Below are 15,897 nucleotides of genomic sequence, written 5' to 3'. Positions count from 1 at the left end.
CCCACTGGATGACTTGCATCTTGGTAAGGTGCTAGAGTGAATAATGGAAGTGGCTTACATATATATTGATGATTTGTGTAAAAACATCTGTAAACAATAAAAGGAGAACTAATGAACAAAGCAAATTTGATATATAGCTTAGCTTTTGAGACAGATCAGTTTTTAAGCAAGAGAAAACAGAGACATGGCAGGGTCTACCAGTAGGCAATCCTGGGAGGAATCAATCATTCTAGCCAGAAAGAAACTATTCTTAAGGGAAGGTCCATTTGGGGGCTTGTCCATGAAATTCTGCCACTTCTAAGCAATCAGTCAGGAAGGAACTTAGAAATCTTGAGTTTGTGATTATTTATGGGTCATGGGTGAGATGCTCCTGCAAATTTCTAAGATACTTTTCTTCAGGCATTGTTGTCATTTGGTTGAAAGGTCAAATGTTTCAGTGTTGTTTTTTTTAAAGACACTTGGGTCGTGAAGAGGTCATTTTAAGGCAGGGTTCCAAAGCTTTATAGTTCCTCCCCTGCTACATTCCCTCTTGTACTGAAGAATGGAATCCATAGGCCTCCCTTGCAGTGGTACACCTGCTGGCACAGCATGATTTGGATAGCATACACTGATTTATGGAAAGGCAGGCTCTGATTCTATTATTCACGTCCCCGCCTTCCATCTCTGGGTTATCATGACCTTTCCCATCTGTACACTATCATCAAGTTATTGGTGTTTCGGAAAGGTCAGAGAGCTGTAATTTGCCCTAACCGCCTTCTCAATTTCATTTCTCTCACCCACTGTTGAGCACCTTCCACCTCTTCTGAATGCTTATTTTGAATTTGAAAAACTTATTTCCCTCTTTTGGGAAACTCTGTTACGGACACTGGATGTCTGGCCATCTTTGAGGTTATCTTTCCGCTGTGTCTGAATTATTTTAGAGAAGCGTATAAATCTCCCCATATTGCAAGGTGTATGACGTGCTGTGGCTGTTCAAGATAGTGGGGGGGGGGGGGATAATAGGCTGAGATTAGTTTTCTTTCCTTAGCAATGCTGGACGTTAAAAACTGATGAAAGTCCCTCATTAGTCAACCTGAAGGAAAGGAAAGGAAAATGGACAGATGGTAATTTCTTGCATGTTGATATTACAAGTGTTTCTATTTTAGATCTTTCCTTAAAGTTTTAAATGCTGAAAGCATAACAACCGTGGGAAGGGTTTCCTCTAATGAAAAATGACTGTTTAGCTAAAGGAGAGGGGGCAGAAATTATTCTAGAATGATCCAAACCTATTAGAAAGGGTCATCTTTAAAATGCAAACCCGTGATTATCATCCATGACTGTTAATTAGATAAATTAATTTAATACAATATGATTCAGGGGCATTATGGTGGCTTCTCTTGCCCAGCATAGCTTTGTGTTGTGTGGCAATCTGCTTTAAATCTATCTTCTGTATTAAATAAAGGGTGTGTTATAGAGGGAACACTCAGCAGTCTATTTACTGGGGTGCCAACTTAGGCTTCCACAGTGTAGGGAGATTGCTGGTGTTTTCTGCTGCTGGAGGCTTGCTTCTTTGTTTTGCTTCCCCCCCTCATCTGTTTATTTTTAACTCAGCCCCACCGCTAGCAATTGGCAATTTAAAGTTTGCATATATTTAAATAAATTAGCATGCACTTACACTCTCCTTCCGCGCAGGAGGTGGCCGTAGACTACTGAATGGGGAAGGACAAGTGAGCTGATTCGAGGCCACTATTTTGATCAAGGGGTGGAAATGCCAGCAACTCGTACACGGGAGATGTTAACATTCAGACGAGCCGGGCTGGAGATCAATAAGTTGAGGAAGGAGGCAGAATAACAACAATAACAACAACAACAATAATAAACAACATAGAAAGAATGACAGTGATTGGCTGGCAGCTTTCTGAGCCAATCAACTGGGTACGTTTCTCTAAAGTCTAGGCGCTGCGTTGCCCACAGCAACCGCCAATGAAAAGCAGGAAAGGCGATGGAAAGTTAGCGCAGATTGGCTGCGCTTGGGAATGCTCGACTAAACCTTTGCTGCCATTGGCTACATAGTCCGCGGCCGTGGGAAGGAGATTGAAAACTTCTCCCCGGGAAACAGGCTTTTGCAGCCTGGCTGGGCCTCCCCGGGCTCAGGTGCAAGGTAAGGAACGGCTCGTTGGATCGTTTTGGGTTTCACCGGAGGCGTAGGAACACTTGTTTGCAAAGTGTTTTCCGGCCCCGGTGGTTATTTCCAGCAAGGCTCTTGGGTCTGCTAAGCATCTTCAGTATGCTGCATATTTATTGGATTTTTTTCATGCTGCTTCTTACTAATCTGTCGCTAATTTGCTCTCCTTATCTATGTAGTCCCGCGATTTCCATTTCAATGTATCTGCAGGAGTGTGCAATGCGCCAAAGAGCTCACATCATGAATAAGATTTTGTCGGTTTTCAAGGTGCCCCTGGACTCAGATTTGCTTCGGCTACTTCAGACCAACACGGCCGCCCACCTGAATCGGTTTTCCGGTTAATTTGTATTGCATTCCCTATCACACACAACAACCCTGTAAGGTAGGGCTGTCACCTTCCTCTCCCCCGCCTCTTGCAGGACTCCTTGTTTCTTTAAGAACTGTGTGGCCAGGAGGCATTCAACATAGGAGTTTTAATTTTAATTTTTAAAAAATCCCAAAGTGCCTATAGTTACACCTTACCACTTTTCCACGGTTGCAGCGTCTCAGTTTAGAGCAGTGGCCAGTGTTGCCAGGCTCCCTGTGGGACCTGGAGGTCTCCTGGAATAACAACTGACTTTTAGGAAATTGGATTTGGAGAAAATGGCTGCTTTGGAGGGTGGATTCAACTGCAGGAGTGGCCAAATTGTGGCTTTCCAGATGTGCATGGAGTACAGTTCCCAGGAACTCTTGCCAGCACTGTGCTGGGAGGGGCTCATAGTAATTGTAGTCAATGGACATCTGTAGAGCCACAGTTTGCCCCCCCCCCCCTACTGAGATCCCTTCCCTCCCAAGGCTCCATCCCCAAAATCTCCAGGCATTTCCCAACCCAGAGCCGGCAATCTTATGGAAAATTGCTTCCCCTGCTAGAACAAAACTACCATGTTTCCAGTCTGGAGGTAGATGCTCAAGTCAGAAAATGAACTGACAGCAGCTTTGGGACTGGACTCCATGTCTTCTTAATTGAATTCTATTGACTGTCCTGTACTATGAACTCTCAAGGGTAACACTAGCCTTTTAATTGCAGATAGCCCATAGGGTTGGCAGGGACATCTATATAAAGTTAAATGGGGGAGTTGATATTGATCATGATGCAAAATGGTGTAGAGTTTTAACTCTCTGTTGGACCATGGCCTGTCTTCTTTGCTGCAGCTTTAAAACATCTCCTCGTGTGCTCAAAAACTAAAAGGCACTAAGGGATAATATTGCTATTTCTGAGCTCCTGCAAAATATGTGTATGATGTGGATGATGTACTTCATGTGGACTGTTAGGACAAACAATGTGATAAATTAAGTTAAAGCTTAACCAAAATGCCACATACACATGTGTGAAATGATCCCGTGCTCAAGTTTACGGATGCTTCTTCTTTATTCCCAGGATGCCTGGCACAGTGCTTGGAGTGGGGCCAGGAGTATTCATCTTAGCACTGCTCTGGGTATTGGCCTTGTTGCTCTGCATGTTGTTATCCAGAGCGTCTGGACTCGCTAGGTAAAGTGATCTCTCCCGCTGGGAAACTAATTGGAGGAGAAGCTCCAGACTTGCCTAAGTCATGGGCATCTCAGGCAGATATTTCAGCAGTTCTGCCTCACAAGGCAGGCAGGCTGCATTTTAAAGTTCATTTCTTACTGCTGGTTTGTGTGTGTCATTTCTGCCCATCCTTTCTCCCAAGGCGATTGTGCCTTGTCACGGGAGATTCCCACGTTTTGACTTTGGTTGGACATTCAAAAGAGTGCATAGGTTCTGGCCGACTTCCAGTGTCTTCTGTGTATCGCATCCGTTGTTGTAGAGCAACTACATCGAACGGTTGGGGGGACAGGGAATAAGAATGTGTTTTTGTTTTTTAAGAAAATCCAGCAGTGAAAAATATGTCATGTGAAGTTACATGGAGAGTCATTTCAAACTGGAAAAGTAAGCCAGTATAATAAAAAAGATAAAAGCAAGAGGCAGCAAGCACCTGCTTGCTGCCATAAACAAGCATGAATCACTAAAGAACAAACCAGAATGAATATAGCGTACAACAGCAGGACATTCGAGCTTCGAGTATCTCCCTGAAAAGCACTGTTTAAACTTTACAAAGGAATAGCAGGATATTTTATAAACAGAAAAAGCTGCAACAGAAAATGCCCTTTCTTGTCTAACCTATTTTGAATTGTTGAAGGCTTCCAGTGATGATGCAAATGCCAGGGGACATTCAGAAAGAAGACATAAGAAGTTTGTTCGATTAGGCCTGTGATCCATCTAGTGCAGTCACTTTTCACAACAGCCTGTCTGTGACCCTGAAGAGCCAACAAACAGGGCAAAAGAGACCAAGGCCTTCGGCAGATGATTCTGACTAGCATAGGGCTTCAAAGGTTTGCTGCTTCTATAAGTGGAGGTTTTCTTTAGTTACTGTGGCCAGTTGCCCTTGATCAACCTCTACCCCATGAATTGAACTCCCTTTTAAAACATTTTGTCGTGACCATCACTACTGGAATATCCCTGGTCCCAGTTTGCCAAGAGCTTTAAATACCAAAACCAGCTCTTTGAATAGGCCCTTAAACAAACCTGAAGTTAGTGCAATTGGTATAAAATATGCTGCAGGCAGTCAGGCCCCCTGGCATCCTGGCCCTCAAACAGTGGTCCCGTTGCAGTTGGAGAACACTTTTCACTTCTTTAGAGGCCATTGCAGTAATTCCAAATTGGATCCAAAGGTGTCCTTCCATGAGTTGGAAGAGCATTATTGCATCCAGTCCCACAGAACACTTTCACATTTTTTCTTTATAGTTTTATTTTTGCAATGGACAATGTAATCAGAAGGGTCTCCCCCCCTCCTTCCTTAGTTTAATGTACTTTTCTGTTTGGCAAAAACTATGAATAATAAACTCTATCAAATGAAAATTGGCATTTGGATATCCAGCCTTTAATCTGAGAAGTACCTTTAAGTGCATTCTTTGGCTTCTCAATGCAGTGCGTTTTTTTGCCATTAAGGAATATATATATATTTTTTTGGGGGGGGTTACTGGAATCCTAGGAATGTGGACTGCAGAATGCACTATTCTAAAAATTGTCACGTCTCTAGAAACTACCTTTCTGCCAAAGCAGTGAGAATATCACTGCAAAGATACATAATTTTTCACTGGTGGAATTGCACTAACTTCTGGAAATCTCATCTTAAAATTGCAGCCCTGAAACAATGCCTTCATTACAAAGCAACTTCTTTGAAGTCTGTGAGGATCCCCAAGGATTTAGGGGATGGTTGGCAGAGCAGGACTGGTGTCCTGAGAATCAATGATACTTCTGCTTTCATTTCTGAACTTGAGTATCTGCTGCACACGTGCCGCTTGCCACAGCTTAAAACATCCTTCTGTTAGTTCTCACCTTTCTTCCCAAGCTCTTGTGCTTGTCGATAATGCTCGGTTCAAAAAAGGAATCTGGATATGTCTGTGAGCTTAGTTGTCGGTTGTGCATGTGACCACAACATGTGCTGGGGGCCTTATCAACGATGGGCAAAACGGAAAAATAATATGAAGAGAAAATGGAAGGAAATGAAAACTCTGTTAGTTCCAGAGTTATTATTAGACATTCCCAATGTTCAATTGAAGCACGAGTCTAGATTATTCATAAACAAAACAGTGAAACAGAACCAAGGAAATCTGCTCCTCTCCCTGCTTACTTAAAAATTCCCCCATGAAAGCAGAGAGGAGTCCTACAGCACGGTCCTACGCATTGTTTAGTCAGACTTTCATGCTAGCTTTTAATAGCATTGACGCCCATCTAAGTGTGCATAGGATTGCAATGTTCGTGATTGTTCCTGTTACTTTTTCCAGGTTTTCTGTTATTCTGGTTTTCTTGGCTGCTGTGATCATCACATTGGTTCTGCTGCTTTTTCCACGTGCTGGCGAGTTCCCTGAACCCGCTACAGAAATGAAGGTAAAGGGAGCGAGAGGTTTTTTATCCCCCAGGCACCCCACATTGCTGTGTACCGAATCTAGTTGTATACACACCATGCTAGTAGGCACGAATGTCCTCCCAGGGAAGTACATCATTGGAAATCAGTTCCCAAGAGAAAACAAGCCTGTGCTACAGCAAGACAGTTACAGTTAAAAGGAAAGGTGTTGGAGGCTGCCACCAAAGGCTACTAAAAGTCTAGAATCTTTTAGCAACGATGCCAAGACAGCTCACTTGTACTTTGCAGACAGGTAGGCTGAAGGCAGTTTATCTGCATAGCTGTCTGTTAGGCAGGAGCTATCAGCTGTGGTATGTGCAGAAAAAATGCCATTTCGATGGCAGCATTTCCTGGGATCTTCTCTGCTTTCGTGTTTAGAAAGCTCCCTTAAACTAGCAGCCCCCCCTTCTTACACCGGCCTCCTTATTATTTTAAGAAACTGAATCCTGTATGCTTATTTAGGTTTTCATTGCCTCGGATTAAAACCTTTTTTGAGACAGTGACACGTCAGTCTGCTAAGTGTGTCATTAAATGGCTGGCAGTCAAGAGATTAAATTTTAATTGCAACGATCACATCATCTTTGATCCGGGGAACTTTTTCCTCTTTCTCCTGGTGCTGCCACTTGGCTGCGATTACCTTGTTCAAATGCTTCTCACTGCCTGTTCTGCCCCCATGTCCTTTCTCCAGGGGCAAGGGTACTTTCTCTGTCCTCCGCAAAGCACAGTTTTCACTAGCACGGCTGCTGCCTCCAGCAGATTTCACTGATAATGAAAGGTTCCCCCTCAAGGCTTTTCCCTGCTGTTAGGTTAACCCACCAAAACTTCCGAAATTTCCATTACCAACAGTCTGGCTCCCTTGTAAGTCAGGTTCAGAGGAAAATCTGTTCCTTCCCAAAGGTTTTCCCAATTGTACTTATTTAAACTTGATGATATCCTTTCCAAAATCTGTCCCCTGCCCCTGGGTTTTGCTGCCCTCACCTCTGAGGCCACAAATGTTTCAAGCCCCCCCTATCCCCAGCTGGAGGCTCCTTCCTGTCTTTCATCTTCCACCTGGTCCCCCTGTTCCAACTCCAGCTGTAAGAGTAGTGGCCCTAGACTTCCTTAGGACAATTTAGACTGCTTCCAGATGGTGACAGTTCTCCACTGTGTAGACTATAGAATGGGGTAAGTTCAGATGGGAGCAGATGGTCCTTGAGGTATGTTTGGCCCAAGCTATATAGGACTTTAAAGGTCAGTACCAGCACCTTGAATTGGACCTAGAAACGAACTGGAGCTGGTGTAGATTGGAATGAGATGGTCCCAAAGACACACGCCAGTCAACATTCTTGCTGCAGAGCACACATGCATCGCAGTAACTTATCTAAATGCTACCAGATAATGTACCTGCAGCTTATTAGCCCTTCTCCATCCCAAATCTGCCTTTCGTCACTTTTTTCATGGTTCTCATGGGCTTCCTGGGATCTGCTGGAAGTGCAGGATAGAGTGGGGGATCATCATCATATTGGTGATGACCCAGCGGCAGAAGATCTCATCCAGTGGTTTCATAGGGATATTGAAAAGCCATGGCTGAGCCACCACCTGTCCCCAGCACCATCTTCTGAAACTGACTTTCCAGGGAGGGCTGAAATTGCTTCCAGACCCAAACCCGAAACGAGGCCCAGAAGGAGATAATGGTTGATGGTAACAAAAGCAGCTGAAGGTCCAGAAGAATCAACAGTGCTGCCTTCTCTCCACCCATCTGTTTCTAGGCTGTGGCTTACTTCTCTCTCAAGGATGCATTTTATTGCGGAACCAAGTCACCCAGCCCTTGCCTAGAGAATCTGAGGAACCAAGAGGAATAAACAGCCATACAAGCAGGCAGAAGGCCTTGAGATGGCTAAGAACCCTTCCTTACATGCTCAGACCCAATAAACAGAAAAGTGTGCCACACAACTGAATAATCTGGAACCATTTGACCTCATCACTGCTAGTGTAGAGTTCAAATGGTGACAGATTTAATGTGCAAAGTACTGGCCAAACTGGTCATGGTGTGTTACCAAGCAGACCACCTCCTCCCACTGGGCAGATTCTAGTGAGCCTCTGTCCACCGGGGGAAATTCCAGTGGCCTACACTGTGCAGAACATGGATAGCAGAAAATTATTCTCTCTTACTATCATCACCACCGCAGAGGAGGCTTTAAAATGGGTTCCAGCGTGTATCGTGTTGGGTTCATCACAAGTATTTTCCCACTGTCACGCTAGCCTTTCCCCTGATCTTTTGATATGCCACAGCCTTTCTGCAAGCAAAGGGGCTTGCTGAGCGGTAAGACCCAAGAGAGTGTATCTAAGAGCAATTGTGTCAACAGCTCTTCCCAACCAGGAAGAAATGTAGGAAAGCTTGTTTGCCTTGTGTTACCAGCGAGAGACTTGGTCTGGATGCAAAACTGAGGGCATCAAACTTGTAAAGCTCAGAAGGCAGACACAAGTTAACAACCTGGCCTGGTTCCGAGTGTGGCCGAAAAGTAGCAGGTCCAGAAGAAAGAAGGTGCAGGTCTGGAGGATCAGGAAATGGAATGCAGGCCGTCAGAGAAGCGTTGCTGACTCAGCAGGGGGCAGCAAGAGCCAACAGTCTTGCTCCGGGTCAAGCAAAGTAGTTCTACTGCAGTGGAAACTTAACGCCAACCGGCCAGCAGGCCGCAGTTCAAGTTTTCATCTTTCCGCAATTCAGATTACCTCCTCCCCCCGCCCCGCCTCTCCTCTTCCTTTTTGCATTGCTCCGTATTTGCAGAATCAAAGCAGGGGGACGTAAGGCGGAGGCGTTGTGCATGCTCGAGGCAGGCCCGTGCAGTACAAAAGTTTCCCCAACTGCACCTGCCGCTCGGCATAATCCGGTATCAATAATACATGCCCTGAGCTTTCAGCACCCAAAGTCTGCTAATTGGCTAATTAAAAAGTGAAGCGTGTTGAACGAGCAAACATGTCGCCCTCGGGAGACTTGTTCTGTAGCAGAGCCGAGGTCAAGCTTGTGTTAATGCTGTTCCATGAAACTCACCTTTGCTGTAAGCAGAGTGTCGAGCAGTCCTGGGAGCTGGGAAGATGGTTTTGGAATCCATGTCTTGTGGGGGGGGAGGGGGGGTCTCTTGCTATCAAATTCTTTTTTTTTTCTAGCACAGCCTTTCTCAACTTTTTTTACCACGGAGAAACGCCTGAAACATTCTTCAGACTTCAAGAAACCGCAGAAGTGGCGCGATCGTGCAGGATATGACTAGAAAGCATAGCTTCCCTCCCCTTCCCGTCCCCTCCAGGCCCGTCATTGGCCATTTTGGGAGGGGGGGTTTGACATTGACCATATATGGCCATATGCCCTGATAAACGTTTAACACGTTTAAAAATATATAATAAAATTAACTCCCACCCATTCAGGAAACCCTTCCAGGGCTGTCAAGAAACCCCAGGGTTTCATGAAACCATGGTTGACAAAACCTGTTCTAGCTGTTTTTCCTGTAATCACATGACAGTTTTAAGCCCACCTCTCCTGTGTCCCAGCATGCATTCCTGTTTGTATCTGCAAGACATGCTGATAGACATCCAGAGGAACTGGGAGGCCGCTGTGTGAAACAGGATGCTGGACTAGGTAGACTATTGGTCAGATCCAGTTAGGCTGTTTTTATGACCACAACAGACATGCTAACTATCAGGGTAGGGGTGTGTCTAGAGGACAGTTGGAGTGCAAAGCATCCATTATGCAAACCAGGCATAATGGGCAAATAATTCAAGCGCTAATGAGAATGGATGGAAACTTTAAAAGTTTAATTGTACATTTATTAAGTACAGAGGTCTCCACTATAAGAATTAGAAACCTTCTTGGGTGGGTGTGAGTTTTGTACATGTGGCTGCTGACTGGCTTTGGTGGGTTGTACAAGTGAAGAACGATGATCCTACTAGAACTGCTAATGGAAAGTATCTTTTCAGGTCTTCAATCAGGTGGGGTGTGGCTCAGGGGACCTTCTGCCACAATAAGTTGCTGGTCTTTTAAGACGCCATAGGCCTCTTGGTGGTTTTTGTTTCTACCTATTAACTGGGTTTCCCTTCTGGAATCGAAAACTGTGTGGTCACTAACAGATCCCTTAAGAATTAGAATGGGAAAGTATAGATGATTAATAGGAAAGATTAGTCTCTGACCTTTTTGGATTGTGCCCTAATTTATCAGGAAGCATTTTTTTTAAATATCTTAGAGCATATCTTAAAAGAGTCATTCCTCTTCCAGCTTGGTGTAGTGTTTAGGAGCACCGACTTCTAATCTGGCGAGCTGGGTTTCATTCCCTGCTCCCCCACATGCAGCCAGCTGGGTGATCTTGGGCTCGCCACAGCACTGATAAAGCTGTTCAAGCAGTAATATCAGGGCTCTCTCAGCATCACTTACCTCCCGGGGTGTCTGTTGTGGGAAGAGGAAATGGAAGGAGAATGTTAGCCACTTTGAGTCACCTTCGGGTAAAGAAAGTAGGGTGAGAGGGAGACGCAGCTGCTGACATGCCGGTGGGCGCAAACGCACATGTGCGGAGCTGCCGCGCATGCATGTTTGCGCCCCCGGTGGGCAGGGGCTCATGAGAATTATAGTCCATGGACATCTGGAGGGCCACAGTTTGACTACCCCTGCTCCAGAGGTTTCTTCCCCACAATAACACGTGCCCTGTCTTTCCTTCTCAGATCGTGGACACCTTCTACGTCGGCCGTTACATCCTGCTCTCCATCTTGAGTGTGATTTTCCTCGGCTCTTTGTTCTTGGTTTTGGTCCACCATATCATGCAACCAGTGTATGCCAAACCGATGCGTTCCAGCTCCTAAGAGAACAAGCAAGCCCAGCAGCTATGTTGCTCTGGTCCAGAGGAGAAGGACGGGATGGGGGGGGGGGGGGGGAGTCTGAAGCCACAGTCATGCCCTCTTAAATCAAATGGGCTTACAGCATTTCTATAATTATATTGTGAATTTTATAGCTTAAAAGTTAACTATTGTTGATATTGTTGGTTTTAGAAATAAAACAAATATATATTTTTACTTCACTTGTTATGTCACACTGTTACCTGTCCTGCATTTTCAGGAAGGAGGACAGGTTGCAAATTCAACCAAATACATACATTTAAATGGACTGTGAGTTTATAAGTGAGCTTCTAGGCTGCCTTTTCATGCTGATATTTCCCTTCATCTTTGAAAATGCACCCCAAAATGATTTTCCCCCTTGATGCTCCTGATGCCCAGAAATGCTTTCCAGGGCTCTTCAAATCCACCTATAGTGTGAAGCCCTAAGCACAGACCTCCCCAGTTCCCCTCTCCAACTGAAGCTAAGTACCTTCAACTTAACTGAATACACACTCTTTTCTCGATCATTCCTTCTTTCACCTTCCCTTGATGTCTCTCTTACGGTAAATTTTATATTGTAAGCTCCTTGCAGGCAGGGACCTACTTGGTAATATACGAAGCACCATGCACATTGACAACGCTCTATAATAAATAACAATAATAAACGCTAGTTTCATTTCTAACCAGTTTCTCTTTTCTCCACTCAGTACAGAGAAACTCGGTCTGTGTGTTTCTTTGCAGCACCTCCCGTATTTAGTGGATTTAATTTAATGGATCCCCAAGGGCTTATTTATAGTCTCTCTCTCCTTCCTGACACAGGTGAGAGATGCTAATGAGTCCCTCTGAGTAGTCACTTGGTTGAATTGTTCCGGGAGGACAAAATAGAACCGGAGACAATTTTTCTTAGTCAGCAGGTGACCTTTGCCCACTCTACTGCAGCTCAGGTCTGATTTCATTTTTCTCTTGGGGCTGAATCTTACGTCGCATTCGCACTAATCAGGGAGTCGCATGCACATCAGTGCTCACAGAGAAGATGTAATGTCTGAATGGGTAAGACACATCGGTGCAGTCTGTGCATGCACACAATTACCATCTCTATTGAATGTGCTCTCTCTGCCTCTCACCTTCAGGCACATAATGTCCATCTGTCTAGTGTCAAGTTCAGCTCTGGGTTTCATAACTCAATGGATGAGCTCAATAGATTTGCAAGTAACTCTTTTCGCCATTTATGGCTGAGATTGTAATTATTTCTCATGAATGAGATGTCTGAACTAAATTAGGATACGGGTATTCTAGAACCCTCTACACAGTGATACCTTTGAAGAGTGCCAGGAAACTTGAAGTCGTCCAGAATGCTCCAGCGACGTTTCTGCCAGGAGGATAAGGCAATGAATGTATTATTATATCCCTGTGCTGCAAGGAAACACATCAGGCTCCAGTTCTTCCAGACATAATTCAAGGTTTTGCTTTTGACTTCCTAAGCCCTAAACAGCCTGGGCCCACAAAAACGATGAAGGGTAGCCCCCCCCCATATGAACAGGTCCCTGCCCCGTTTTGTCTCAGAGGCCTGTCTCTGGGTATTTCTGCCCCTTAAGCAAAGTGAACAGTGAGCAGGCGTAGAGACTTCTTGGTTGCGATACTACTCAGAGTAAATTGCATGTAGAAAAGCAGGATGGAAATACTTTTTAATAAATGCATGCATGCTTAAATTCATTGAGCAGATCAATTCTCCCTACTAATTAATTCCCACTTTTGGCAAAGGGTTGGAAAAGACCTGCTTTGCTGAATCCATGGCCAGTGCTGAATACATTTTGTAAAATAAGAAGAGTGATGTATGATTGATTATTCCTTCTGATAGCCATGAATGAATGATGAGGGACTGTGGGAGCTGCTAAGGTCTGTCTACTTGACCATGCAAAGTTAGGCATGCATGAGCCCAGTCAGTCCACTTAAAAGTCTTCTTCACAGAACTAGGATATTTACCAGTCACAGCTTACGTTTTCAAGATTGTCGTTCCAGCCATAAGGTCTAGGAACCTGCTTTTTAAAAGAGTGGACTTGAATTGCTTATCCCATACCAAATTCTGCATTTGCACGGCGCTGTTCCAAAAGGGTCAAATGGGCATAGCCCTAGCAATGACATGGTACTGAAACCTGACAAAATAGATTAGAAATATCCAAACTGACTTGTACAATGCCGCAGTGGTATTGTTAATATATGCTTTTCTGTTTGCCATCATCGCTGTGTATAATTTTAGAATGGAGTGACCAAAAGGCAGGTTTTTAATCCAGTGTAGGTTTTTGGGGTCACCAGTTCCGTAAATTCTGGATTTTAAATATAGCTTTGATTTAGCATCATAGTCCTTGCTCGTTCCATCCTCTGTTGACTATTCCCATTTCTCTCCCGGCTTGAAACTTTGCTGGCGTTCACTGCACAAGCATTTTAATTTGGCCTAAAAATTAAACTTGAAATAGGAGATCAGCCCCTTTCTCTTTTCCTCCCAACGGAAGGACTGTGTAAGGTGGCAAAGGGTTCTTTCTAACGAGGTTGTAGATACATTTTCTAACTTCATTAAAGGTACTTGCCCCGAGAGTGAAGAAAAAACCCTATAGAATAATTCTAAAATAGCTGAACCTCCTTTTTAACAAGAGGAATAAGTAGGAAAGTAATTGGCTAGCTAAGGAATACTAAAAACCTAGGAAAGAGCAGGGAGAACTTCCTGAAATAGATTGTCGGTGTTTCCATATCACATATTAATTGGCAACAGTCATTTTGAAAGCTGTAAAAACTTGGGGAGGTGGCAAGAAATTATTTAATATAAAATTGCTGGGTCTCTGGTTTCATTTTTGAAAGGTACTTATAGACTGAAATCATGATGCTTATGGCAATAGTCAGACTGTAATCCCCCCCCCCCGAGGAAAAGTTAAAAAGCATGAGTTTGGCTCAGAAATGAAAAAGAAGATGGCTCATAACATAGTTATCAATTGTTTTAACAGTGTGATCCTATGTGTGTTTGTATGACCGTTTATGCACTGGGAACTTCACTGCCCCAGCTCCTGCGCATGAGCACAAATCGGGGGTGGATAAGGTGCACCAGGCCAAATGCCCTTCCATGTGGGTGCAGGAAGAGGTGGGGCAACCTGCCACGACTAAATCTCCAGCCTGCAGCCTGGCAAGAAACCTCCAGTGCATAAATGGTCTATGTGAGGCCATTATTGGGGCCTTATAGTGGTTTTAACTTTCTTTGTAATTAATACATGTATTTGAGCTTTTTAACTATCTATACTTTGCATTAGGCCACACATTTATACAGATTACACAAATTCACCATGGGGACTTGCAGCTATAGTGTAGCTGCTAGTTCCTGGAGGCAGCTTGTGAGTAAAGGGTCCAGCATGGATCAGGAAGACTGCATAGGAGAAGAATAAATTCCTGCAACTTGGAGAAGGAAAAAGAAGTGGCCTAGATGCCGGCAGGTGGTGTATGCGGGGTGCCAAGTAACACACATGAAAGGCAGGCCTATGCAGAGGCGTGTGTGTGTGGAGAGTTCCAAACACACACACAAAGAATGGTTCTGGGTGCTCTGTTTTTACAGGGGGGGAAAAGTATCCTCAGGCTATGGATGAAGCGTTAGCCCCTAAAACAATGTACTTGATGTGATTTCTTATGTATGATAAACTATGGGTATGACCAAAGTGGAAACAATATCCAGGGCAGAATCTCAGAAGTCCCCAAGGAACCAAAGAATAACTGTGATTGCTCTGCCAGGATTGAGCCAAATGTTAATGTGTCTTGAAAACACCTGGATTTCAGGACAGGAGATTGCTAAAGTGGGACAGGATGTTAGCAATCACTAACTGAATTCCATGGATGTTAGAGCAAGGAAAGATTGGGAACTGATGAATTTAGTAGCACCTTTCCAAGAAAACCTATTGTCCCAAAGGTATGCATCCCTGCTTTGGGTGGGAAGAGAAGTCTATTAGTGTCACAGTCCCTGCAATATAACTAATCTAAATTGTCCAGCTAAATCCTGGAGACCTGACATCTGGTCGGCTTTCATGTTTTTTGTTTCTGAGCAGACTGGGTACTTGTGTATTTTAACTCTCTGTGCCCCTAATCCCACATTCATGCAAATTAATATTTGGGATGTTATAGAAGGGTGTTTATGTTTATGCTGTCAATAAACTGCCTCTCAAAGTGAGGAGGGGGTCTGGCTTCTAACACTGTTGCATGCTTAACTCAGTAGGATCTCTGCCATTGGCTACAATCCAGCAAAATGCTTTATATGTCTATGCAAGTAACAACACACATTTTATAAGGCTTTGTAATATGCACATGATTCCAGCAGGTACAGATATGCAGTTGGACTCCAGAAATGTCTGGGAGGACATGAAAGATAATCTTATCACATTACTAAAACTCAGTGAATGGCATCCTGCCACAGGCTAGAGGAAGTTCCTCCAGCCTAAGGAGCATTCTGTTGGAAGAAGAGTAACTCAAGTTGAAAATTAGCGACCTAAGGGTCAGCCCGATATGGTAAATAGAGTGCTGGAATAGGATTGGGAGACACGAGTTTTAATCCTTAGTCTCCCACAGAAGTTCGATGGATTGTAATGAGAATAAAATGGAGAATGCTGTATGGGTTCCCCAATAGGGAAGAAAGTGGGATATAAATGCAGTAAATGAGTTGGAGGAAGGCCTCAGTGTTTACTTAGCAAAGTAGTAGGACACAGACCACTATCGCCCAACGAAACTAATCAGTAGAAGACGTACTATTTCACATGGCATATTGTCAACTTTTGGAATTTACTGCCATATGATGTGGTGAAAGGGTTGACGGGTCCCCCCTGGCCCCTAGTGGTGGATGAAGGGGTAGGATTGCTAGGTCCAGGTTGGGAAACTCTGGAGATTTGGGTGTTGAGCTTGGGGAGA

At 44.2% G+C, this 15,897-nt stretch overlaps 2 protein-coding genes across 6 annotated transcripts in view; one reads left to right on the top strand and one right to left on the bottom strand.

The window, feature by feature from the left end:
- PKNOX2 (PBX/knotted 1 homeobox 2) overlaps positions 1-1,794 on the bottom strand; it is a 358,017-nt gene extending 356,223 nt beyond the window's left edge. The window contains exon 1 of the mRNA XM_077306320.1: positions 1,655-1,794. The gene's annotated coding sequence lies outside the window, so the exon portion shown is untranslated. The remainder of the gene's footprint in view (positions 1-1,654) is intronic.
- TMEM218 (transmembrane protein 218) overlaps positions 1-11,013 on the top strand; it is a 364,259-nt gene extending 353,246 nt beyond the window's left edge. The window contains exons 1-5 of one of the 5 annotated variants that reach the window (XM_077306333.1): positions 2,003-2,140; positions 2,344-2,546; positions 3,582-3,692; positions 6,011-6,113; positions 10,816-11,013. In XM_077306333.1, coding sequence (XP_077162448.1) covers positions 3,583-3,692; positions 6,011-6,113; positions 10,816-10,953 — 351 coding nt within the window. In that variant the 5' untranslated portion in view covers positions 2,003-2,140; positions 2,344-2,546; position 3,582 and the 3' untranslated portion in view covers positions 10,954-11,013. Of the gene's footprint in view, positions 1-1,994; positions 2,141-2,343; positions 2,547-3,581; positions 3,693-6,010; positions 6,114-10,815 lie in introns of those variants that run through there. The other 4 variants (XM_077306334.1, XM_077306335.1, XM_077306336.1 and 1 more) reach the window with 4 other exon arrangements.
- The last annotated feature ends 4,884 nt before the right edge of the window (positions 11,014-15,897 follow it).

Source organism: Paroedura picta, chromosome 12 (assembly GCF_049243985.1).
Source record: "Paroedura picta isolate Pp20150507F chromosome 12, Ppicta_v3.0, whole genome shotgun sequence".
NCBI lineage: Eukaryota > Metazoa > Chordata > Lepidosauria > Squamata > Gekkonidae > Paroedura > Paroedura picta.
The sequence above is the reverse complement of the archived record's forward strand: the minus strand, read 5'-3'. Positions and strand labels throughout refer to the sequence as shown.